The sequence below is a fragment of the Siphateles boraxobius genome, unplaced genomic scaffold (assembly GCF_051911475.1).
Source record: "Siphateles boraxobius isolate OS27281-9 unplaced genomic scaffold, OSU_SipBor_1 30, whole genome shotgun sequence".
NCBI classification, from domain to species: Eukaryota; Metazoa; Chordata; class Actinopteri; order Cypriniformes; family Leuciscidae; genus Siphateles; species Siphateles boraxobius.
The window spans coordinates 19,063,173-19,088,193 of NW_027508920.1; the positions used below are offsets into that span (position 1 = coordinate 19,063,173).

General features: G+C 39.4%; 1 protein-coding gene across 2 annotated transcripts in view; it reads right to left on the bottom strand.

Moving 5' to 3' along the window:
- dner (delta/notch-like EGF repeat containing) overlaps positions 1–21,927 on the bottom strand; it is a 40,821-nt gene extending 18,894 nt beyond the window's left edge. The window contains exons 1-6 of one of the 2 annotated variants that reach the window (XM_077248498.1): positions 21,527–21,927; positions 5,619–5,924; positions 5,382–5,476; positions 4,145–4,308; positions 2,580–2,728; positions 2,276–2,429 (exon numbers count right to left, since the gene is read on the bottom strand). In XM_077248498.1, coding sequence (XP_077104613.1) covers positions 2,276–2,429; positions 2,580–2,728; positions 4,145–4,308; positions 5,382–5,476; positions 5,619–5,924; positions 21,527–21,769 — 1,111 coding nt within the window. In that variant the 5' untranslated portion in view covers positions 21,770–21,927. The remainder of the gene's footprint in view (positions 1–2,275; positions 2,430–2,579; positions 2,729–4,144; positions 4,309–5,381; positions 5,477–5,618; positions 5,925–21,526) is intronic. The other variant, XM_077248497.1, reaches the window with a different exon arrangement.
- Positions 21,928–25,021: the final 3,094 nt, after the last annotated feature.

A 25,021-nucleotide genomic window follows, 5' to 3' on the forward strand; every position in this document is an offset into this window, starting at 1 on the left:
TTTCAATGTCTCTTGCTCACGCTTTGTTTTGTTCTTCATCTCCCATTTACTTCCCCTGCCCCATCTTTCCATTTAAAGCATTCCAGCTCAAATCATGCGCTCGGCTCAAGGTTAACCTCCATTATTCTCTGTTACGCATGTTAACAGACATTCAAGACGGCACATTCACAATTCATAATGGCATTGCTTCTTGTTAGATTCGTGTTGTGCGAATGTTTAGAACTATTTCATGTTAATATTTTGAATGTCTTCGTAGGAAGAACTAAATAGGGAAATTGCATTTCACAGCAACACTAATAACACTACATGCGGTTCTTTTGAACTTTCTAATCATCAAAGAACATTTTAAAAAGCAACACAGTTTCCACAAAAAAAGAAACTTTTTTATAAATCTTTTTCATATTTTTCAGATTTATCACAACACTACGGAGCCCCTAAAGGGACATGGTGAAAGAAAAATCATTTTTCAATGCTCTTGCAAATGTTTTGCGTTCCGCCGAGGAACATTGCGTTCACTCATTAAGAACACAAAAGTATTTCGAGGGAACGCAAAGTTTCTCTGGGATGCGCAAAAGCATTGGCCTACTATTTCTCCTCCCATCTCATATTTTTTCTCACACCATGTCCCTTTAGGGGCTCCGTACTATGGAAGCTTGTTCCCGCCACGGAATAAAACAGTTTGAAAGATTTCTTATCTTTTTTTCTGGCAATTGCGAGTTTGTATCATTCAATTCTGACTTATAACTCCAAAAAAATTTAGAATTGCGAGATATAGACTCGCAATTGTGAGAAAAAAACAATCAGAATTGTGAGATAAAAAGTCACAATTACCTTTTTTATTTTTTTGCAGTGGCGGAAACTAGCATCCAGACCGTACAACACTGTAAAAAATGATTTTGTGGTGAAGTATATACTACTGAAAAAAAAACAATGTAATTTACATGATAAGTTAGTTCAGGCTAGAATTAAAAAAACTAAGTAAATTCCATATCAGTACTTAATTCAAGCGAGTAGAAATGAAAGCGTAAATATCAATTTAATAAAATTAAGTAAAAATTACTCAACTTTTCTGATACTGGGTTTCCCATCATGCACTGGACCTTGAATAATTAATGAGGTTGATTTTTCACTGGTTTCCAGCTGTATTTACACTGTTTTATCATTGCTTTTGTTGTTATGATTAGTAACTGCCATTTTGTGACATTTCGAGTACATTTTCTGCTCAAAATGACACATTCAAACACAAAAACGATCCATCAAATGTTACCGTCATTGTGTATTGTCTACCAAGAGGTCTTTGCATTCACATGAAGTTTAACATTTGACATGATGTAGTATAAATTACTTAGAAGTTCTAAGTAAAGCACATACTGGTATTTCAATATTATTGTTTGAGTGAAATGTAATGCAAAGGAAATTTCATTAATTTGATAATACTCAACCTTTTACTAGCCAAGTTAAAATTTCTTATTTTCTTTGTTACTTTCACTTGACTAGGTCAAGTAAAGTTTACTTAATTCCATATTCCAAGTAAATTAAACTTAAATATTTCTAATTAAAGCTACTGATAAATATGTTTAGGTTTTTACTTGGCAAATCGTTGTAAATTTACTAGCATTTTCTGAGTGAAAAAAGTTAGCTAGCTTTTTTCAATTAAATCCTACTGCAAATCTTTTTTAGTGAACACTGATAATAAGAATAAATGTTTCTTGAGCAGCAAATCATCATATTAGAATGATTTCTGAAGGATCATGTGACACTGAAGACTGGAGTAATGATGCTGAAAATTCAGCTTTGATCACAGAAATAAGTAACGTCTTACAATGTAGTAGCATGCATAACAACAAGCATTTAGAAAAGAGTATATAGACAGTGAAAGGATGATGTTTTGATTTCAATAAAAAACAATTTACGAAGGCTAAGTTTGGATTTTGCTTTTATATAACTCACTGATGAATAGCGGCATGCAAATGTGATATAATTCCAATCAAAACAAACATTTATTTTAAAAGTTATCATGCATTGTACACTAAACAGTGAAATGTATGAAATGATGTGACTAAGTTCAGTATCCTGTCCGTCAGGGCGGGGGTCACACATCGGACACAAACGACACGTTTCCTGAGAATGACCCAGGCAACACACACACACACACACACACACACACACACACACACACACACACACACACACACACACACACACACACACACACACACACACACACACACACACACACACACACACACACACACACACACACACACACACACACCTGGCTGGCAGGTACAGCTGTAGTTTTGTCCTTCATCTCTCTGTCTGAGGTCAGTACAGGTGCCATTGTTCTCGCAGGGCTTCATGTGACACGCGTCAAACTCCTCACAGAAGATCCCAGAATACCCCTCATCACACTGGCAGTAAAACGTGTCCTGCGGTTCACATTTAAACACACGCAATTTAATGTTGACACATATTCTGGACAGGGAGAACACAATTAATGTTGGAAAGAAAAACCGCAGCACAAATTCAGGATTTTAATATACTAACACTTAATGCTAATTATGATATGAGGTCATTACCACAGAAGACTGGGTGATGCATTTCCCTTTCCCGGAGCATTGTGGGTCACTGAATCCACTGCCGGGCTCAATGCAGTTATTGGTTTTTACCATGAGATGCAGCCTCAAAGTGACTTCTGGACCAGAGGGTGTTCCTACGTGCAGCACACCTACAAGAAACGAGAGCAAAACAATCAGTAGTCTTAATAGAGAGTAACATTTTTACATTTTGTCATTGTAACACAGTTCGTTGTTATGGGAAAAAGGAGGCGGGAAGCGGCGAACATTTAAAGACTTTAATAATAAAATAAAGAAATACAAAATGAAAGTAAAGACGGTGGATTGCATGTTTTGCATGCAGATACCAGTAAAACTGAAACATAAAAGTCTATGCAGTTTTTGTAATGTCAACAATTGCCAGTATTTTGAAACCTGCTGTACTTTGATTGACTGCATGTACCTTGTGAGGTGAAAACAAGTGTTATTCTTTGACAGAATAATTTCATTTTGATTCAGGTTCCCAGTGTTTTGGTAAAGTCAGTGTGTGCAGAGAAATATGTGTTTCTATTTCGAAATGAAGAGTTAGTATATATTTAACAAAATGTGTTTTTGAGAAGAAAATTATCCATTTGGCCAATTGTGTTTTGTAGGTGTGAGTCTGTGTTAAAGGGATACTCCATTTATTTTGGAAATAGGCTCATCGGAGATCGGCTGAATGGATTCAAAAATGGTAAAACTCAACAGTTTAACCTGGGGGAGTTGTAAAATGAGCCTATTTCCAAAAAAAGTGGAGTATCCCTTTAAGAGTTTAGAAAAAGTATCTGAAGTATGGGTAAGCGCTTAGTTAGCGATTGAAAAAAACTGTATTTATTCATTTTTATATATATATATATATATATTTTATATGAACTTAACATTTATTTATTTAACATTTATTACACTAACCCTACCCATCACAGTTAACTTTTTAGCTGCATTTTAACATTTAAAAAAATATTGGGACCAAAAATTTTGTATATTTTGATATTGCCATCTTTGCCATCTCCATAATCTAGGCCCCCAACCCCCCAAACACACACACACACACACACACACACACACCCACACACGCACGCACGCACGCACGCACGCACGCACGCACGCACGCACGCATGCACGCACACACACACACACACACACACACACACACACACACACACACACACACACACTTTATTAAATTCAGCCACATTGTACAAATACAGGATACACACTTACCTTTTACAGGTTTTTCTTAACCTAGACCCATATATCTAGAAATCTAGATTCACCTTTATTATAAAAAGCAAATCATGTAATTCAACTTAATAATATTTTACACTTTTTGCTACTCCCATAAAACACAATTTCCTTGTCGGTTCAGGCATTTTCTAACTTCTGCTTCAACAACAACAGCTTTCTCCATCTCAGACATAAACACACACAGTTGCAAACAAGACACTGTGCACAAGGATGCTTAAAAGGCAAAGTCCTACATTTGAGGAAATCATTTTATAAATGCATAACATTTCTTCCACATTGGGTGCATGCAGGCGCACATGACGTACTGATGAAGTAGTTGTGTCCGAATGGCAGGGACTGGTCCGGCAGCACCAGCCCATCTGAGCTCTGCTGGAACCACATGATGATGCCGTCTGCAACAGAGCACTGCTCATAACCAGCCTCACCCACACGCCACAGTACAGCAGAGCCGCTCACATTACCCACCAACCTACACACAGAGAGAGAGACATCGCAGGAAAATGCATGACTTTTCATTCATTTCAATGAAATAAAGACAGGAAAATGATGTTGTGAACTGTACAAAGGGAATGTAATGGTTAAGAACAATATTTGAAATCAATTTAAACGTCAGAGCTGATTTTTAAAAAGTATTATATAATATTATATTTAGTGCTGTCAAATAGAATATCATAATTAGTTCACATCTGACAAGTTAAGTATATAATATATGTATCTGTGTGTATGCATTTATATTATATTACATTATTTTATATTATATTTAGTGCTATCATTATACTCATTACACCGCATAGTGTGTGTGAGTGTGTGTGTGTGTGTGTGTGTGAGTGTATGAGTATAATGATAGCACTAAATATAACATAATATAATGTAATATAATATAAATGCCTACACACAGACACATATATTATATATTTAACTTATGTCAGATGTGAACTAATCATGATTGTATTTATATATATATATATATCTGAGATGCAATTTGACATCACTAATCATATTATATTGTTTTAGTATAGTAATATTTTGTTTCTATTAAAATGTACAACATTAAACATTTATTCTAATATATAAATCATATGAAATGTATTATATTCAATAATGTACTATTTTAAAGTTTTTCAGTAATTTAAAATATTTTTTATTCCATATTTTTCTTTTATGTCACCAAAATATCATATGAAAATTACTTCCAAATTATGTGGTGAAATTATAATCCAAAATTGTGGCTTTAGTAAGATATATATATTATGTATAAATATATCATTTTTAAAATAAATAATGATTTTATATTTATCCTTTATATTTATGCATTCAGCAAAAACTTAGTTTTATCCAAAGAAGAACAAAAGAAGTACGAAAAGCAATTTTAATTACCGGTACACAGTTTGCAGCGGTTCATGCTAATAGAGCCATATATGCCACAGAGAGAACAGATGAAAGTTTATTTCCAACCAAGCGCACACTCAAAACCCACAACTCTCTTCTTCTATTAAATCTTATTCTCATTTCCCAAGAAAAACAGGTCGGGAAGTGTCTTACTTCACAGCTGTTTCCTCAGCGACCTCCATGGAAACGGTCATCATTCCAGCAGACTTGCCTCCTGCGGTGCTCACACACTCAGCTTCATCAGTGATCTACAACACAACACACATCCACACAAATAAACGTCCCACAGGAATTATCCAGACCGGATCCAACTGTCATTACACTTACACAAACGCACACACTTTGTGTTTGCTGTAATTACGTTATGCATGCAAACGCACACCTGCTCACCTGTTGATCCTCCCACAGGATCTCCACCACTCTCTGACCTTGTTTGGGCTGCCACGGCTCCAGGGTGGGCGGAGCTTGAGTAGTGGTGGGGACTGTGGTTGGCTGAAACCCTTGAGTCGTGGTCGCAGGTGTGGCCGGCGTGGCGAGGTCCCAGGTGGACTCGGAGAGGTCAAAGGTCAAGGTTGGCAGGTCACAGCGGACACCACTGTAACCCTCGCTACACTCGCACGCAAACCCATCCCCCTCTCCGTCCTGACTACAGTTGCCATGGAGACAGGGGCTGCTGGCGCATGGATCTGCAAAAAACTGCACCCAATAACAACATCACCAATGAATGAGGGGTGAAAACTGCATCGTGTTATCAAACATTTGAAATTGCTCCAGTCACACAGCAACAGCAGCAACCTTCATTTCAGGCAAACATCTATCGACTAACAATCACTTGGCCTGAAGAATGAGAACCGAGACCAGTTCATAAACTGAAATCACAAGGTGTAAAAAAAATGAAACAATAGCAACTGAGAGATCCCGCAAGACAGAAACACCTGCACCAGAATCCACAGTGCTAATTCCTTTATCCTACGATTATGTAGTGATATTGATCCAATTAGTCTAATTATGCACCATTTCCTTTGGACCTGCCTTCTTCCCAAAAGAGATAAAGTAGGCCTTATATGCACTGTGTGTGTTTGCCTAAGACATGAAGAGTCTTATTCATACTGAATAATAGATGACATCAAGGAATAACAATAACATATGACTCAGTTAAAATAGCTTCTCCTTATATATATATATATATACACACACAAGGATTTCTCTGCATTACCGAATCAACTGAATAAACCTGCTCTGTCCCAAAATGCATACAAAACACGTTACTGATTATTTGCTTATACAAATATTAATGACATTGCACATTAAAATGTTACATCACCAATTACTAGGCTGTAAAATCTACAACCCAGGTTCACAAATGTCAAGATTTAAAGTGAAATGTCCAATCCAAAATAGATTAATCTGGCAACGTTTTTGTTGTTGTGCGTATCACTGCAATTTGTAAATGAAATGTCTGGTGAGTGGCACTAAAAGGTTTGAAAATAATGTACCAACTACAAAAAAACTCTCCACTGAACCCAACTGATAGTGTAACTAAAGCAAACCTGAGACATTGACTTTGCTGATGCTACAATTTTGGTTTGCTTCTGGTCTTTGAGCTCTTTTATAGTTACCCGTGTTATACTCGTATCCAGTGCTGTACCAGATGAGCTACAGAGCAAGTTTACAACGTCACAAAATACAAACAAATGGAGCTGGTTATCTGATAAAATGTAATCGTTTGCAAATCATGCACTGTGGTAAAAGGGTTTTAGAGAGCATTTTATTTACCCTTTATTTAACCAGATAAAACTTTCTGAGATTAAAAATCTCTTTTACAGAAGTGACCTGGCCAAGAGGAGCAGCACAACATTATCAAAAAAGAAGAAAGAGAAAATCATGACCATAACATTAAACCATCATAAATTTTTTTTAAACATTTACAAATTGTAAATGTTTTTCTGATGGTTTTCAGCTTTCTCTTCCTGTAAACTGTATAGTTGTATGGTGTATAGCGATATGACCCAGCACCCAAAATACTATCAAAACACTCCCACGCAGCCTCCATTCTTCGCAAAAGATGGATAAAAAGGCGCACAGGAAACAAAAACCTTGAAAAAATGTTTACATCTGCGTATTAATGATGACGATCGACCAACTCTGTTGTATAGATCACAGTGATGAGTGTTGTATTTACAATTTAGTATAAACCTAAGTGCACAATGATACAACGTATCCAAAGAGCTTAAAAGTTTAGTGGTTGCCGATTTATACTAAATATCACCATGATCAATGACTGGCATAAAAGTGGCCAAGAGTCTCCATTTTTGCTTCAAATGAAAAACAGGATTTATTTCTATAATAAAATCCCAGCTTTATTTTTACTTTAGTCCTTAATTGATTAGCATGGGATTTAAAAGATAAGGAATCATCAAATATAAAACGTATATGTATATTCTGTCACTACCTCTGTTATAGTACCCTGTAAGGATTTAAGTGATAGTTAATTTGCCACTTGTTTCTTTGATCCTGAAAATAGCATTACTTTAGCTTTGGTCTCGTTCAAAGTCAGGTTTAGGTCACAAAGATTTATTGCACAACATCAAAAGGACACTGAAGTAAGAATTTATAACTTATATTGAGATCAAGATTATTAATATAAATGATAAAAAGTAAAGGCCCCAGAACGGACCCCTGAGGAACACCCCTCATAATCTTTAAAGGTGCGGATGAATGACCTATCTGCACACACTGTGTCCTGTCCAAAAAATAGCTTTCAAACCAATATGTACATTATGTACAAAAAACACGTGAAAATAAGTCTTTAGTAATCAATAATATGTGTAAAATTTTTGTTGGTGTTTTTCTGCCACTAATGTTGATTTCAGTTGTGTTCATTTTCACTCGTGTTCATGAAAACTGCAGTGAATTTTATGTATTGGTATGTTTTGGGAGATTTGCAAACATGTAGGTTGAAATGCATCTACTGATAACCATTATGGTGTAAATATAGCATAACTAAAGCCATATTCGCACGGGATTAGTACTATCTGGGGACCTCGTGTGATTTAGAAATTACCCCACCCCCCCACATCTGAATTTCATGTGGCGCATTCGCACAGGATAACCGAAGCCTGTGATTTTACTCAAATTTACTGACTTATCTCCCGGATATGACGTCAATAGGCTATTGCTTGGAAATGTCTTTTCGTTATAGGTCTAGTTGTATGATATATTATGAGATAAACAGAATAAAGTTCCTTACCGCATGATGCTATACATGTCATTCATCTCTATCTAATCATTCTTTTTGTTTTTGCTCTTCTGATGATTTTCAGCTTTCACTTTCTGTAAATTGTGTAGTTGTGTATAGTGATATGACCCAGCACCCAAAATACTATCAAAACACTCCAAACCAGCCTCCATTCTTCGTGAAAGATGGATAAAAAGGTGCACAAAATTATATACGATCTGGCCAAATCACAGAGATGTCGATCCGCACGGGACTAATATTACCACAGGACCTCGGTGTTCTGCGAAGTATAGTAGGTAATTTGCGGGGGAATTTTTACTTTACAAATTACAGACATGGCCGATTCGCACGGGATTAAGATCTCAGACAAACTCCGCAATTATTACAAATGACTATTGGTCACCAGGTAATACTTATCCCGTGCGAATAGGGTGTAAGCCATTTCAGACAGCAGAACACATGAGACATTTTGTGCTTCTTCACATCTGTCCCTTGAGCTAATGAACTTTCCTGGCAATGACTGAGGCACATCTGAAGTGGACTACATGACTTCCCCTGCACATGTTACAGGGTCTCCTTGATCTCAACAATCACAGTTTAATGTCAGTTCACTGATTAAAAAAAACTATCCGGTCATCTGAATTCTTAATGCGACTTATTTTGTGTGTCTAATTGCTGTTCTAGCTGACTCTGTCACTGTTCATCATGTGCACTTGAGCTTTGACACATGCAACAGTAGATTCATTACCTTTTTATTGTGTATAAGCGTATATGTAATGTTTCTTTTAAAGATACATATCTCTTTTTTTAAAGTTTATATATGGTCTGAAGACTGGTGGTTTTTAGATTGAGTGATAATGTATTAATTTTGATTTTTTTTAACTGACATGAAATGGTACGTTTGTGTTCAGAACAAATGCTGAGCTACTTCTAGTGGGTTATTGTTTTATTTACTTGATCAAAATCAATACATTATCACTCAACTCCTAAAACCACCAGTACTCAGACCCTTACATCATTCCAATAAACATTAATACGAACTGACAGAATGAGGAATATAGCTATATCCTTTTTTTCTGTCATGATTACTCTCTGAGTGTTTGGCTTGGTAATGGATATGACAATATTGATATGTCTGGTCTTGGCAGAATAGATCTTCTACGCTCATATGCAATTCAAAATAAGCATTTAATACAAAGCCTTGAACAAGCAAAACATGCATTTCTCTATTTGAAAACGTCTACTGATGGAGAAAACGACTACAATGACAACAAACAAAAAAACACTAGGGCTGCCGAAAAGGAAGTAGAAATAGTGTGGGGAGAAGAAAGGATCACGGATATAAATACCTTCAAAGTGAGAAGAAATGGATGAAGCATTTCCAGTATCAACAATCTCTCTGAATCCCCACCTCAAGATATCTCACTAGACCTGCTCTCACAGACATCAATACGTCCTCGACCTTTGGCTTTTTCCATCGGATTTTACCAGACAGCCTCCTCTAATGTGAAGCGCTGTGAGCTTTCAAACCTCAAGACGTCGACCACTGGAGCTTATGTTTATTCTATAAAGACAATATTTAATTTTTAAGACAGTATTTGAGCCTGCCTCTCAAAACCCCAAAAGGTTACTACTCTTCAGCTCTCAGCAAAGACCTCCTCCACTTAGTCTCTTTCCCTATTTTTAAAGGTCACATTGCAACCAAATCATGCTGAAACCTCTCCTTAGACTTGAAAAACTACTCACGATCGCAAGCTTAAAAAGACAGAGCTTGTCTTCCTCAATAGGATATAATAAAAATGAGTGAAACATTATTATTTAAAAATATCAGGTATTGTAATTTAAAATAGGAAGTTTTAGGAATTTGAGTTATATGACTTGCAGGAAAAAATATTTATATGATATAAGTAATTAAAATTTAAAAACGAACAAATTCATGTTGATTTTTAAACCTTTTTACTTAGATTATTATATTAATTTATATATTAAAAATGCACATTTTTAACTTTTTATTTTGGATTGAATTTTTATGTAGGCCTAATTTATGATTCTGCAACTTCTTTGATATAAATAAAACCAAATTGCACAAAATAAATCTCAAATTCATGTTGATTTTTAAAAGTGATTTTCTCTTAAATTACTGTAAAATATTGTTTATTACAAGTTACATATATTGAGAAAAATACAAAATGTCTTTTCACAAAACTTTTTAAATTGTAATTGTGTCAATTTATTCTGCACGTTTCTATGAAAAAGTAAAATTGTACAAAAAATTTCAAATTTATGTTGATTTTAAAATTTTCACTTTTCAATTAGTTAATGTTAAAAATAGTTTATTAAAAATTATATATTAAGAAAAGTTCAAAATATCTTCAAAAGATTTTGTTCATTTTGCAAGCTAAGAGAAATGTTCAAGTGAGGTTGGAGTGTCTTGCACATGTGATATTTATTGTTGACCTGGACAACATGGCTTTTTTTCACATGCATAATCAAAAGTCCACTCAAACACAAAAGCACACACACACTATTCTGCACTAAAGCAAACCAGTTCCCTTTCGAGGGAAATCGCACTGCGTCGCTGAAAACGACTCTTTGGGGACGCTCCCTTAGCGTGCGCCTCTGAAGTATGAATGAAACTAATCCAATCCTGATTGGTGTTGCGTCGTGCCGTAACATGTGACGGCATTACCGGATGTATAAAAGAAATGCCGACACACACACACTCTAGCTTTCACTCTTCAGCAAGTGTTCTATGTTACGACTGTCTGTCTTATTTGGTGTTGTTTGTCTGATTCTATATTCATATATATATATATATATATATATATATATATATATATATATATATATATATATATATATATATATTATGGCCAGCGAACAGTTCAAGAAGTGTAGGCACCCCTGTCCTCGTTTCATTACGGATGGGGACACGCATGTTTTGCGTGTGAACTGTTTGGGAGCGCAGCACGACCAGGCAGCTCTCGAGGGAGCTGCCTGTGCAGACTGTGAAGCACTACCCATGAGAGTGCTGCGCTCCCGGCTGGCGTGCTTTGATGAGCACGGTCAGGCTCGCGTTCCCCGCAGTTCTGGTCCCGCGTCTGTTGAGGCGGCGCGGCGACTCAGATCATGGGGTTCGCAGCGGGATCTTGCAGATGAGAATGAGACTGCTATGGCACTTTCTCATTCTTCATCTGATGATCCCGAAGCCCCTGTGAGTGGTGCAGAAGCCCGCGTCGCGGCTTCTTCTGCCCACGACCAGGTCCCGATGCTTGAGCTCTCTGCTTCCGAGGAGGTAGATGTGCTCAGCATCGAGGGGGATGACCGTGAGTTAGGCGCGCCAGTTCACGGCCAAGCATATGAGGAGCTGGTGGAGGTTGTGACTCGTGCCGTGGCCAGACTTAACATCAGCTGGCCACAAGATGAGCAGGGAACGCAAGTCAAAAGCAAATTAGACGAGCGTTTCCTGCGGCACAGATCACAGCCTCAGCGCCGGGGTTTGCCGTTTTTCCCCAATCTCCACAAAGAGATCTCGAGATCGTGGGATAAATCGCATTCGTCCCGTGTCTCCAATCCATCTGTGGTGGATTATAGTAATGTTTTGGGGGCACGGGATATGGGTTATGGGAGGATGCCTAAAGTAGAAGAGGCGTTAGCTCGATACCTCTCTCCTGAGGCGGCATCTTCCCTTAAAACCCCGGCGCTGCCTAGTAAGCCCTGCAGAGATACATCTGCTTTAAAAGGCAGGGCTTACATGGCGGCAGGTCGGGCTGGTTCATGTCTGCACTCTATTGATATTTTGCTGGCAACAGAGGAAACGCTCCCAGCAGAAGCCCTCCAGCCAGAGGGGCGATTTGAGGAATGTCCTTCAGGCTAGGAGGGCTTCAGGAAAGAGGTCCTAGCCAGGGTGGTGGGACCTCTGAGGGCTGCCCTCTCCGTTGCAGAGCAACCGAGGTTGTTCTCGCAGCGGAGCCCTCAAGGAAACGATGTGAGTTGCCCGCCATCGGTGGCGCTTCGGGCCGCATCATCTTCCAGCGAACGCACTCCGCGTCGTTTTTCTCAAAGAATAAAAAACAAGCATCAGTTATGGTCACGAAAACCGTATCGACTACAGCCTGCCGGTCTTCCGCTTCAGGGGGTAGAGAAGGGTGCTCGAAAAACACCAGAGGCCAGTCTCGAGAGGCTGGTTCCCTTAGTAGATTTTGTAGAGGCATGGTATCATCTTCCCAACATATCTGCATGGGTCCTGCATATAATACATTCAGGGTACAGACTGCAGTTCGGGCACCGCCCCCCCAAATTTTCTGGGGTGGTGCAGACTACAGTGGTTCCAGAGCAGGCTCAGGTGATGGAACAGGAAGTGCAATCTCTGCTGCTAAAGGAGGCCATAGAACGTGTTCCTCATTCAGACAGGGAGTCTGGATTTTACAGCCGGTACTTTATAGTTCCAAAGAAGGATGGGGGTTTGAGGCCAATTCTAGATCTCTGGGTTTTGAACCGGTCTCTGAGGAAGTTCAGGTTCAAAATGCTTACTATTCCTGTCATCGTGAGACAAATCAGATCCGAGGACTGGTTTGTCACGATAGATCTAAAAGACGCCTATTTTCATGTATCCATCCTTCCATGTCACAGGAGGTTCCTGAGGTTCACTTTCGGGGGCGTAGGTTACCAATATCGGGTTCTTCAGTTCGGCCTAGCACTCTCTCCCCGCACATTCACCAAATGTATGGATGCAGCACTTGCTCCACTAAGACTTCAGGGCATCCGCATACTGAATTATATAGACGACTGGCTCAATCTGGCCCAGTCTCGAGAAATGGCAGTTCGGCATCGAGATGTCGTCCTTGGCCACATTCAAAATTTGGGGTTGAGACTCAACACAAAGAAGAGTGTGTTAGAACCGTCCCAGTGCACAACCTTTCTGGGCGTGGTGTGGAACTCGACTACGATGCAGGCACGCATGTCTCCTGCGCGTATCGAGTCCATTCTGGCAATGGTGTCCAAGTTAAAGCTAGGCCAGGCCATCACTGTAAAGCAATTTCAAAGACTGCTGGGCCTCATGGCAGCGGCATCCAACATTATACCTTTGGGCCTTCTACACATGAGTAGAAAAACCGTTTCGACAGACGCCTCCCTCACTGGCTGGGGCGCGGTCATGGATGGCCACTTTGCCAGGGGTCTGTGGCAGGACCATCATCATTTTTGGCACATAAATTGTCTAGAGATGTTGGCTGTGTTCAGGGGTCTGAGGAGCTTCCTTCCAGACATCAGGGGTTACCATGTCCTAGTACGATCGGACAATACATCAGTGGTAGCTTATCTGAACCGACAAGGGGGACTCAGATCGCGCCCTCTGTGCAGACTGGCGCATCAGGTTATTCTTTGGTCCCAAGGGAAAATACTGTTTATCAGAGCAAAGTATATTCCGTGGGTTCAGAATCAGGGAGCAGATATCCTGTCGAGGCAGGGGCTGAGGCCCGGGGAATGGAGACTTCATCCAGATGTGCTGAAGTTGATATGGGAGAGGTTTGGACCCATGGAAGTGGATCTATTCGCATCTCGAGAGACGTCCCACTGCCCACTTTGGTTCTCCCTCTCACATCCAGCCCCACTGGGGTTGGATGCCATGGTACAGGTCTGGCCGAGGCTTCGCCTGTACGCATTTCCCCCGATCGCTCTGCTTCCGGGAGTCCTGGAGAGGGTCCGTCAGGAGGGCATCAGTCTACTTCTGGTTGCCCCAATGTGGCCGACCCGAGTATGGTTTTCAGACATAATTTCACTCCTGATAGCTCCGCCATGGCAGATTCCTCTGAGGAGGGATCTGTTGTCTCAGGCGGAGGGCACAATTTTCCACCCTCACCCAGAGCTGTGGAAACTGTGGGTCTGGCCTCTGAGGGGGTTCAGTACCTAAATGCTGGTCTATCAGCCGGGGTGGTTGAAACCATACTTAGCTCTAGGGCTCCGTCTACTATGAGATTATATGGCCTCAAGTGGAATGTATTTATCACTTGGTGTAGAGAACATGATTTAGACCCAGTTAACTGCCCGGTGGCTTCAGTTCTGGAGTTTCTTCAAGATCGTTTCTCTGCGGGTCTCTCCCCTTCCACGCTTAAGGTGTACGTGGCTGCCATTGCGGCTTTCCACGCGCCATTAAGTGATGGGCCTCTGGGGAGGCACCAGCTGGTCGTTCGTTTTCTCCGTGGTACTTGGACGATGAGACCGACAACCAGGTCCAGGGTTCCTGCCTGGGACCTGGCAATGGTTCTGGAAGGGTTATCCCTGGCCCCCTTCGAACCTCTTCAGTCTGCTTTGCCTTAAGATCTTACATACAATTTGGTCTTTCTCTTAGCCATCACCTCTCTTAAGAGGGTGGGAGATCTCCAAGCCCTGGCAGTGACACCAGCTTGCTTGGAGTTTGCTCCTGGCAGGGTTAAGGCCTTTTTGCACCCGAGACCGGGCTGTGTGCCTAAGTAACCCTAAGTTCCTGCTAATACGGCTAGGTCTACGATCCTGCAGGCATTCCATCCTCCACCTCATGTGTCGGCAGAAGAAGAGAAGCTTCATTTGCTCTGCCCCGTCAGAGCTTTGAGTATTTACCTCGAGCGGTCCTCTTCTTGGAGGAGGTCGGACCAACTGTTAGTGTGTTTTGGTTCACCTAGGAGAGGGCTCCCGGCATCCAAGCAAACTATTAGTAATTGGATTGTTCATCCTATTGCCTCGGCTTACGAGGTGCGCAATTTGCCTTCACCTCTGGCCATTAGGTCTCATTCGACTAGAGGCATGGCGTCCTCTAGGGCACTCCTCTCGGGAGAACCCCTCCAGGAGCTCTGTGAGGCAGCCGGTTGGGCTACCCCGCACACTTTCTTTAGGTTCTATAGTCTGCACCTCCCTAGTACGCCTGGCGCACTTGTGCGCTCGTCCTAGCTGAGTGCCTGAATCAGTTTCACTCCAGGGCAGGCCTATTTCGGTGCGTGGCCTAGTGGGCATTCGTTCCCCAAAGAGTCGTTTTCAACGACGCAGTGCGAGTTCCCTCGAAAGGGAACGTCTCGGGTTATGACTATAACCCTTGTTCCCTGAGAAGGGAACGAGACACTGCGTCGTCCTGTCACGCCCCTAGAGGACTTAAAGCGTCTTGCTTCATCGCGAGGCTAGTGTGTGTGTGTGTCGGCGTCTCTTTTATACATCCGATAATGCCTCCACATGTTACGTCACGACGCAACACCAATCAGGATTGGATTAGTTTCATTCATACTTCAGAGGCGCACCCTAAGGGAGCGTCCCCAAAGAGTCGTTTTCAACGACGCAGTGTCTCGTTCCCTTCTCAAGGAACAAGGGTTATAGTCACGTTTTTTCATGTTAACTCCATAATGCATGCTTACACACACACACACACACACACACACACACACACACACACACACACACACACACACACCAAAATACACAGTTGATACCCCACTGTCATCCGACTATAAATAGAAAAAGGGAGAGACAGTGTATCTGACAGTTCATCCCTCACCATTCAGTTCTGTAATGACTATAAATGAATGAATTCTCCTGCTTTCTTTGAGAAAAGAAATTGTTTTAATTAATGAAAGTGTCTTTCACACAATGTTCGCACTCATACTCATAGTATGAATATCATCAAAGGCCAGGTATGATATGGAAATATGAGTGTGATTGGCTGATCACTGAACATCAGAGGACGGCCTGAATGAATACTAAGAAGCCTGCAGATGGAGGACACCATTAAAATGTTTACTGACATCAAAAGTCGAATGAAATGATATTCAACTCATTATTGCTATGAAGCAGATTTTTATTTGCGTATGTGGATCAGAAGACAGTTTTGTCAAATGTCATGGCAAAATTAAAAGTTTTTGTTCTGGGGAGCAAGACTTATTCAATCATGACTGAGAAATGATCAAAAAATGTTCCTCAAAAGCCTGAAATATCATACTTTATTCTCATATTTTAACATGGCTGTCTAAAAAATGATGCAAACCCAAGTTGCTTCAGTCCATTACATGTCCATCTTGAAATATTAATGACAATATAAAAGCAAATCTTATATTTACTTTATAGAAATCAGTAAAGATTTCACTGCAAATAGACACATGAACATGAAGACTTTTTTTTTTTTTTTTTTACAAAAACGCCATTTACTAGCTAAAAAAAATGTATGAACTATCAAACAGAGGGCAGAAGGCATATAGTACTGTAGATTGTGTACAACTAGTTTTTCAGCTATTTTTTTATTATTAATTTAATTTATATTTGATTTAATTGTTCTCCTGAATGCCTCTCTCTATGTACTTTGAGCCTTTGATGTCCTCCAAAATATCTATCTTTCCCTTTACCCATTTAGTTCCCCTTTTACTCCTTTTTTTCTACCCTTAAATCCTCTTTAACGAAGCTCACACTCCTACAGAGCTGTTAGCCTGGCAACTCTGCTAAACACTGCTCACAGATTGCTATATTTCAATCTACATTTTTAAAGATGAAAGCTTTGCAGAAACAATGGCTAGTCAGGCTCTCTTTTTAATATTAATGAATTCCCTATTGCAGCTTTAACAAGCTGGAATCAAAGCAAAAAGACCAAAGAGGAGAGAAGAAAAACACGATGACCCTGAAAATAAGCATCCCTTGTGATATGACCAGTAACCAGATCTATGGTTTCTAAGTATGCATCCAGCGACTGTAGTAAAGAAGTGACTGTGTCCATAAAGTACATGCAAAAACACATCTTTTCCCCTCACAGACCAACCTAGCTTTTAAAGACAAGTTTTCAGAAAGGACAAGTGATTCTTGCACAATGACTCTGCGTCAGCCGCTGCACTACACCTGAGACTGAGGTGAAGAAGTGAGATCCTCAAGGGCAGGCTGCTAACTTGTATCAAATCCTTCCAGTTCATCTCATTATTTCATCAAAACAGTCAAATATGGGATTCTGCTGCATCACGTCAGCAGCAGTTACTGTTTAAAGTTTGGGAAAAAGGCTGTCTCTGAAGAACACCAGCCTTGCCTGGAGAAATGGAACACTGAGTGACATCACAATGACTTCAGGCCTCTTCGACCAATCACGGTTAATCTTGCCAGTGCCATACACCAATCACGCAGCAGCATCCTTTGGGGGAGATGTAAATGAGCAGTATGACGTCACAGGACACAGGTTTAGACACAAGATTTAACTAAGGTTGAGGTAAGGACAGTGCGCATTGATGCCTGTCTCACCATGTAGAAAACGGCATCTTAAGAGTAGACAAGATCGACATGCAAACACAAATGAGACACAGCCGCACACAATTTCATAACCTGTGTGCCACCTGTTGTTCAGTGCACATGCATGTGCACACACACAGCTCTTAGATCTCTTGGATCCAGTAAAGCTTCGCAGTGATTTAGGTCAGAGGCCATGATTGTGTCTACTCAGATTCAGGCTTTGTTCCCATTAGTGCATTAACTCTGATGTGCGTCTACAGCCAATAAACAACACATTTGTTGCTAATAGTTTAAAACAAAAGCCCCTCACCCATTCCTTAACCCTCTGGGGTCCTTCATTTCAGAGTCACACTCAGGACCTTCGGGTCCAAATGGGCCGGAAGGGTGGGATTCATATTTATTAAAAGAAAATCATCGTTTTTTTAAAATTGTTTTTTATAATATTTTTTCTTTTCTTTTTTGGTGTTTTGAGTATTTTATGATTTATAATTAATATTTATGCAATAAATATGACCCATTTCCCCCCAGTTTTCCCCCCATTGAATATAATAGAAAATTATTAAAAAAATATATTTTTCAACGTTCTAGTCAAGCCTAGACCTCATGAAAGCAATTTTTGAAATGAGATGGATGCCATCTGGTGGACAAACTGAGCATTTTAAAAATGCAAAACACATATGTAATCTGAATTTATTAGTTTGTTTATGTACAAAAGTGTGTTTGTGTGTGTGGATGTGTCTGTTTTGCACTCTTGATGTTTTATAGATTCACCCCTTCACTGTTGTGGGCTTTTTTTCTGGATCGTGGCTGATTTGTAGATTGTACGCACAAAAAAACTCGGTATTTTCACATTTTTGCCAATTTGCCATTCATTTCCTATGCGGGTCCATTTGGACCCGAAGGTCCTGAGTGTGACAATTTTTTTTACAACCACTTAGATTATTCAAATCCTGTCCCCAATTTTTTTGGGTGTTCATTTACCAAGTACCAAAAAAGTCACCAAATTTCAGACCATTCCGATGAAGCTATGATTTAAAAAAAAAATGTATTTAAATGCGTCGGGTCCATTCACCGCTGGCGAAAATGGGCTTTCAATCAAACTTGGCTGCCTATGGAGTAACCTGAATAAACAGAGAAGAAAGGCTGTTGTCTTCACTTTTGCCATATAAGCAGGAAAACAATGCACTGGGCATGTTGCCGTCCAAGGCCACTCACACCAGTCTGCCATGGAGAAGCTTGACCAGTCGAATAACACCTTGCTTTAGTAGGAAATACTTCTTAGCAAACATTTAGTTATAATGGTGTAGAATTGTTTTTTTCCGGGGTGCAAGATTTCAAAGAGCAAAGTTTAGTGGGAGAGAGTTGCTTTCGGTTCAGTGAAGGATCCGGTACGCAGTGGCTAAAGGCAGTAAGGTAAGAAAGCTGTTGACATAGTGTTCAATTTTTACTATAATGCTGTTTAAAGAGGAGCCAAAGTAAAATACATGTTTCTGTGCTAAACCTTCTCTAACTATAACCGTTCTGTTAATAACCCTCTGTCGATCCGACTGTCGGTGGGCCGGGACACAAAAATACAGAAGTACAATTTTTTTTACAAAAGCCCTGGAGCTGTCAAACAAATGTGCATATCTCAGTACAAATAACACGGAGAATGACTAAACATTTACATATACTTCCAACATTGTAACAATACAAATCAGGTTTGAAAATTGGCAAAGTTACACTTTAAGGCTGTTTAAGTACATCTTAGTACATGAACAAAAAAAACAAAAAAAATCAAAATGTAAAATGTAATATACTGTATATAGTATCATTGATAAACTATTCGAGTTTGTTAATATTTTGAATTAGGTTTTATTTAATATTTTCTGTTTTCAGTTTAATTTGGATTTTAGATTTATTTTGTGTTTTTGTTTAATTAAAAAAAGTTTATATAATATTTCATATTTTTTATTCATTAGTTTTAGTTCATTTATTTTGAGTTATTTTAGTCCTTCAGCTTAAACGAATTGAAAACGAGAACTCGGAAACTAGCTGAATTAAAATAAGTGTACGTTTTTTTATATTTTATTTTATTTCAAGTAACGGAATGTTTTTTTAATGGTTTAAGTTAGCAATAATGATATACTCGAAATTATGATATATGACAATAATAGTCCTAATTATTACTATCTAGTTATAAAGAAAATTGTAATCATCAAATATATATTGCACTGTATCTCATTGGAAAACGTCTGGGTTACGACCAAGCGTGCCGCACAAGCCCTGAAAAGTGAAGCCAAAGCGTCTCGATCGCCCCCCGGTGACCGGTCCTAGTATAGCTCATAAACCCCGCCTCCCCGTGTTATTCAATGGGACGTGAGACCAACTAAACAATTAAATTACACTTTACATATCTTTTTTCCAAAGATAGTTTCTGTCATTTACTGTAGTTTTCATCACGCTGATGTAATTTCAAGTGTTTGTTTTTAAAATAAGTTTGTTATTAGTTAGTTATTTGATGCTATAAAAACGGCGCTGTGGCGTACATGATTGACAGCTGTGATTGACAGGTTCTCTGAGCAAAGTAGTCACTGAAGCAACAACAGACTTTTTTTCGTGATCTTTGGAGGACTGAGGAGATTGGAGCTTTAAATTTAATATCTAATTTTCTATAATTAATTATTTCACACCGACATAATGGTTTGTTCTGCAGCAGAGGCGCGTGTTTACGCTTGATTCAGCGAGAGTGAGGGCGGGACCAGAGCGGGACGTTGATTTCGCGGCTTTACTTCCTGCTCACTACTGCGAATGTCTGGTCCCGAAATCGCAACTGCGCTGACTCAAGTCCCAAGATGGCGGCTTCACTTCTCGCCAATGGAAGAGAACGAAGGGGCGTCGTCCATCTTTTTTTACAGTCTATGGTTACGACTGTAACCTCTGTTTCCTGAGACACTGCGTCGATGACGCTATTGGGGAACGTCCTCCACGTGAACCGGTTTATGAAAGCTTATCCAATCACGGCAATCGTATTGACCGGCGACAGCCTATGACGTCACTACTAGTGCGACCCGGAAGTATAAAGCGGCACCTAGAGAAGGTCATCCACTTATCGTCTGAAGGTGCGAGGTCCCTTTCGAAGGGGAACACTTTATTCTTTGTTTTAAGCATAAAACTAACAAAGTTTGGAGATTGTTTTTTTTTTCCAAAAGAAAAAACAATCTTACAAAATGGGATAATATAAATTATTTAACATATATTCTCTGAAAACAATTTTGCATGTCAATTATTTTTATAATTTTAAAGTAAATTTTTGTTTTAAGTATATATTTTATAAACAAGAGATGTATTGGGTAAAAAAGTAATTTTTGGCAGTGTACCTCTATGTTCCTTAGAGATCCAGTGTGGACCATAATTGCACCACAATGCACTTGACTAGAGGTTCAAAAAAGGCTTGCATCACCCATCACAGAAAGACTCAGTGTCCCGTAGTGGTTTGTTATAGAACAGAATGCATGCAATGAGGTCAATGCTGCATACTTCCAAAGTGAATTGAAAAGGTGACAGACTGAGAATGATTTTGCTGCCTTTGTGTAGAAACACACTGCTGACCATAACTGCAAGACATAGAGTTATGCTGTGATCTTTACCTCTAACACACACACACACACACTCACATGCACAGCCGCCTCTCCTCTCCTGCCTATCTGTTGCCACAGCAACGCAGCACAGACACATCGCACTGATGCACATGATCTCTTGCAGACCGTTGACAGACATATATGTCTTTATAAATGCTTATCACACAATATAACACGAGCACACAGAGACTTCCAGTGGATGAAGTTCACACTCTCACCTCACAGTTGTGTCCAGTGAAGCCCTGGCTGCAGACGCATGTATAAGCCCAGAAGTCTGACTGCATCTGTGTGCTTGGACTCTCGTCCATCTCTCCCAGCCGACTACAGACGCCCCCATTCAGACACGGCCTGCCCTCGCAGGGGTCCGGGGACACGCTGGGGGCCTCAGTCGATGTCAGAGGGGTCCCGAATCCGCTCCTCACCCCGAGGATGAGGAGGAGAGGAAGTGTGAAGAGCTGCATGAGAGCGGTACACAAATGTGTCACCTTTTCCCGTCGCTGGTGTAGAGAGCAGATCAACGGATCACAGACGTTCTCTTGCGGCTGTGTGTGAGTGTGTGTGAGTGTGTGTGTGTGAGAGAGACAGTTTGCTGGACTGGAGGGTCTGAGTGTGTTTGAGGACGGGAGAAAGAGGAGCAGAAGGGAGGGAACTCGTTCACAGTGATGCACATGCACACGCTCCGCCTCTCTCTCTCTCTCTCTCTCTCTCTCTCTCTCTCTCCATCTCTCCATCTCTCTCTCTCTCCGTCTCTCTCTCTCTCTCTCTCTCTCTCTCTCCGTCTCTCTCTCTCTCTCTCCGTCTCTCTCTCTCTCTCTCTCTCTCTCTCTCTGTCTCTCAGTGTATTTCTGCTGTGTCAGTGTAGCTGAAGCTGTGCAACAACAGTCAGACATCTACAAGTCTCATCACTGATAGTTTCTCACTGGATGCAATCATTATTTTCCAATAAATTATTTATATTAAAATACTACATTCATTTGTCGGTATTACTTTTTGCAATAAGGCTCGATCCAGAGATGTGGTGAGTATAGTAGAAGTAGTGGTCTAAATATTAAACAATGTACAAATATCTTCTGTGGAAGTCTCAGGAACAAAACAAATGTTTGTCCAATCATTCATAATTCAGTCCGAATTATATTCTGCAAACAAACAGAAGCCAACTTTTACAGTTCCTCCAGAACCAAAACAATTATCTTATGCTGCGTTCACGCCATGTAATAACCGCAATTACGACATGACAACCCGTGTCATCATATTTATGCGTTTCTATGTCAACACTATCAACGCTGAACTGAATCTGCAGCAGTCAGGTGGTGTAAGTCAGAGATCTGGAAGCTGTTTATGTTCATTATTATAGTAATGTTACGTGCTTTGAGAAATGAGGTAATTTAACAGCGTCTCTCGTGATGCTTTGCAGACTCTGCTGTGTGAGATCATGTGTTATGGAGGAGTGGCTTTGGAGACGCCACAAGTTGAAATTGCCTACCCTACCTTTAACAATGTAATAATACTTCTAAAACATTTAGTAATCTTAGTTAATGTTAATTTCAACTTTTTATTTTAATTTCAATGATAAAATCAAAAATGTCTGTTAATATTATTTAATGGAGCCAAGTTAACTTGAGCTAAAATTTAACAGTTGTATGTGATTGATGCTATGATGTCCTGATTGGTGCACAGTGCTTTAAAAAGCTTCATCTCTTCCTCTAGAGAGATCTTGTGTTCTGAGCAGAGAGAGTTTTAGATTATATAGTGCAGTGTGTGTGTGTGTGTGTGTGTGTGTGTGTGTGTGTGTGTGTGTGTGTGTGTGTGTGTGTGTGTGTGTGTGTGTTTGTTTTTGTGATTTGTGAGGACACAAATGTGTATAATGACATGGGTATTACACTTGTATTACAACTTGAACGTGATTTATGAGCCATATTTCAAGTGGCTTTAAAAACATACTAAGCAGTGTTTTATTAAAAATGTAAAAATGCAGAATGTCTCCTGTGATGGGTAGGTTTGGGGATGGGGCAGTGTGTGTGTGTGTGTGTGTGTGTGTGTGTGTGTGTGTGTGTGTGTGTGTGTGTGTGTGTGTGTGTGTGTGTGTGTGTGTGTGTGTGTTTGTGTGTGTGTGTGTGTGTGTGTGTGTGTGTGTGTGTGTGTGTGTGTGTGTGTGTGTGTGTTTGTGTGTGTGTGTGTGTGTGTGTGTGTGTGTTTGTGTGTGTGTGTGTTTGTGTGTGTGTGTTAGAGACTGTGAGTATTGCTTTGTTTGTTTGAATATTGTTTGTATCTGAGGAACTTTGTTGGTGTATTTGACACTTCCTGTTTGCTGACGCTGATTTTGGACTGCTTTTTTAATTTTGTTTGCCTGGTTTGTGAATAGTTTGTGAATATTGAGGATTTGGGAAAGTAAGGAGTCAGATGCCACTTTTGCTTATTGTAAACTGGTTGATCTCCGTTTTTGGTTCGGGAGTAAGGTTTGTACGTTGTATTTTTCTTTAGGTTTTAGGAAAGAGGTTTTAAAATAAGAAAGTTTTGATTATTATTTAGGCACGGTCAGCTCCTGAATCAAGAGTACCAAATTAAGACAATAAATTCATCATTGTTCAATAAGACAATAACAAATGTATTGCTCATTGTTAAATGACTTTAATTAATTAAATAATACTATTTAATATTTAACTAAATCTAATATCAATTGTTTAAATTTAGAACATTACAACATTACAAAAATGGATATTCATTTTTGGATTAGCTAAAATTGACATTAAACAGTGTTATTAAATTATTATTGGTTTTGAAGATTAATTTAAGGTGAGGTTAGACAACTGCAAAGAAAATCTAAATGTTAGGCTCTAAAAATGAGCAATTACAAAACAATATTCAATATTGATTAAATGTTATTTTAGTGTTATTAGTATTTATTAGTATTTATATAAGTATGTTGAAAGGTTTTTTATTGTAATATTTAATATTCAGTAATTTTAATTAGTTTTTTTTGTGCTGTCAAATAGATAAATCACATCTAACATAAATGTTTGTAAAGTGTGTATGAATACATGTGTATATATATATATATATATATATACACATGCTTACACACACACATATTATATATTTACAAAGTTTTATGTTAGATGCGATTTATCATGATTTATCGATTTGACAGCCCTGGGTTTTTTTTTACATTTCTGTTTAACTTTCATTCACATTTATTTCAGTTTTAGATCATTTTAGAACTTAAGCTCATTTTATTACTTAAATACTTAATCTAATATCAGACAATATGTGGTTTGTTGAGGAGAAGTGTGCTATTACACTATATTTCTAACTGATCAGACTTGGTTGAGTGCAGTTTCCACTTGATGGACGATACAATGAATGAAAAAAATCCCACACATTCCCAAAGAAAGAGCAACCAAAGCCATATATCTTGAGGTTGGGCTCTTTTGACACCCAGAAAACACAAGTATCGCAATTGCAGTGCACTACAAATGATCTTGGCAAGAATCTATTTCTCGTTTCTATCCGTAAGCAACTTAATTATAAGTCCTCAGCAGAAATGCACAGAGCATCCGCATCCATATATTCCTCAAGCAATCTATCGTCCAACATCATCTTTGCCCTTTCAACAGTCCAATTACAGTGAATGTCAATTAGGAGAATCATACATGAGACCGAAGGTGTTTTTATGGCACAGCGCTTCTCCTCTTCAACTGCTCCTCCTGCTGGTT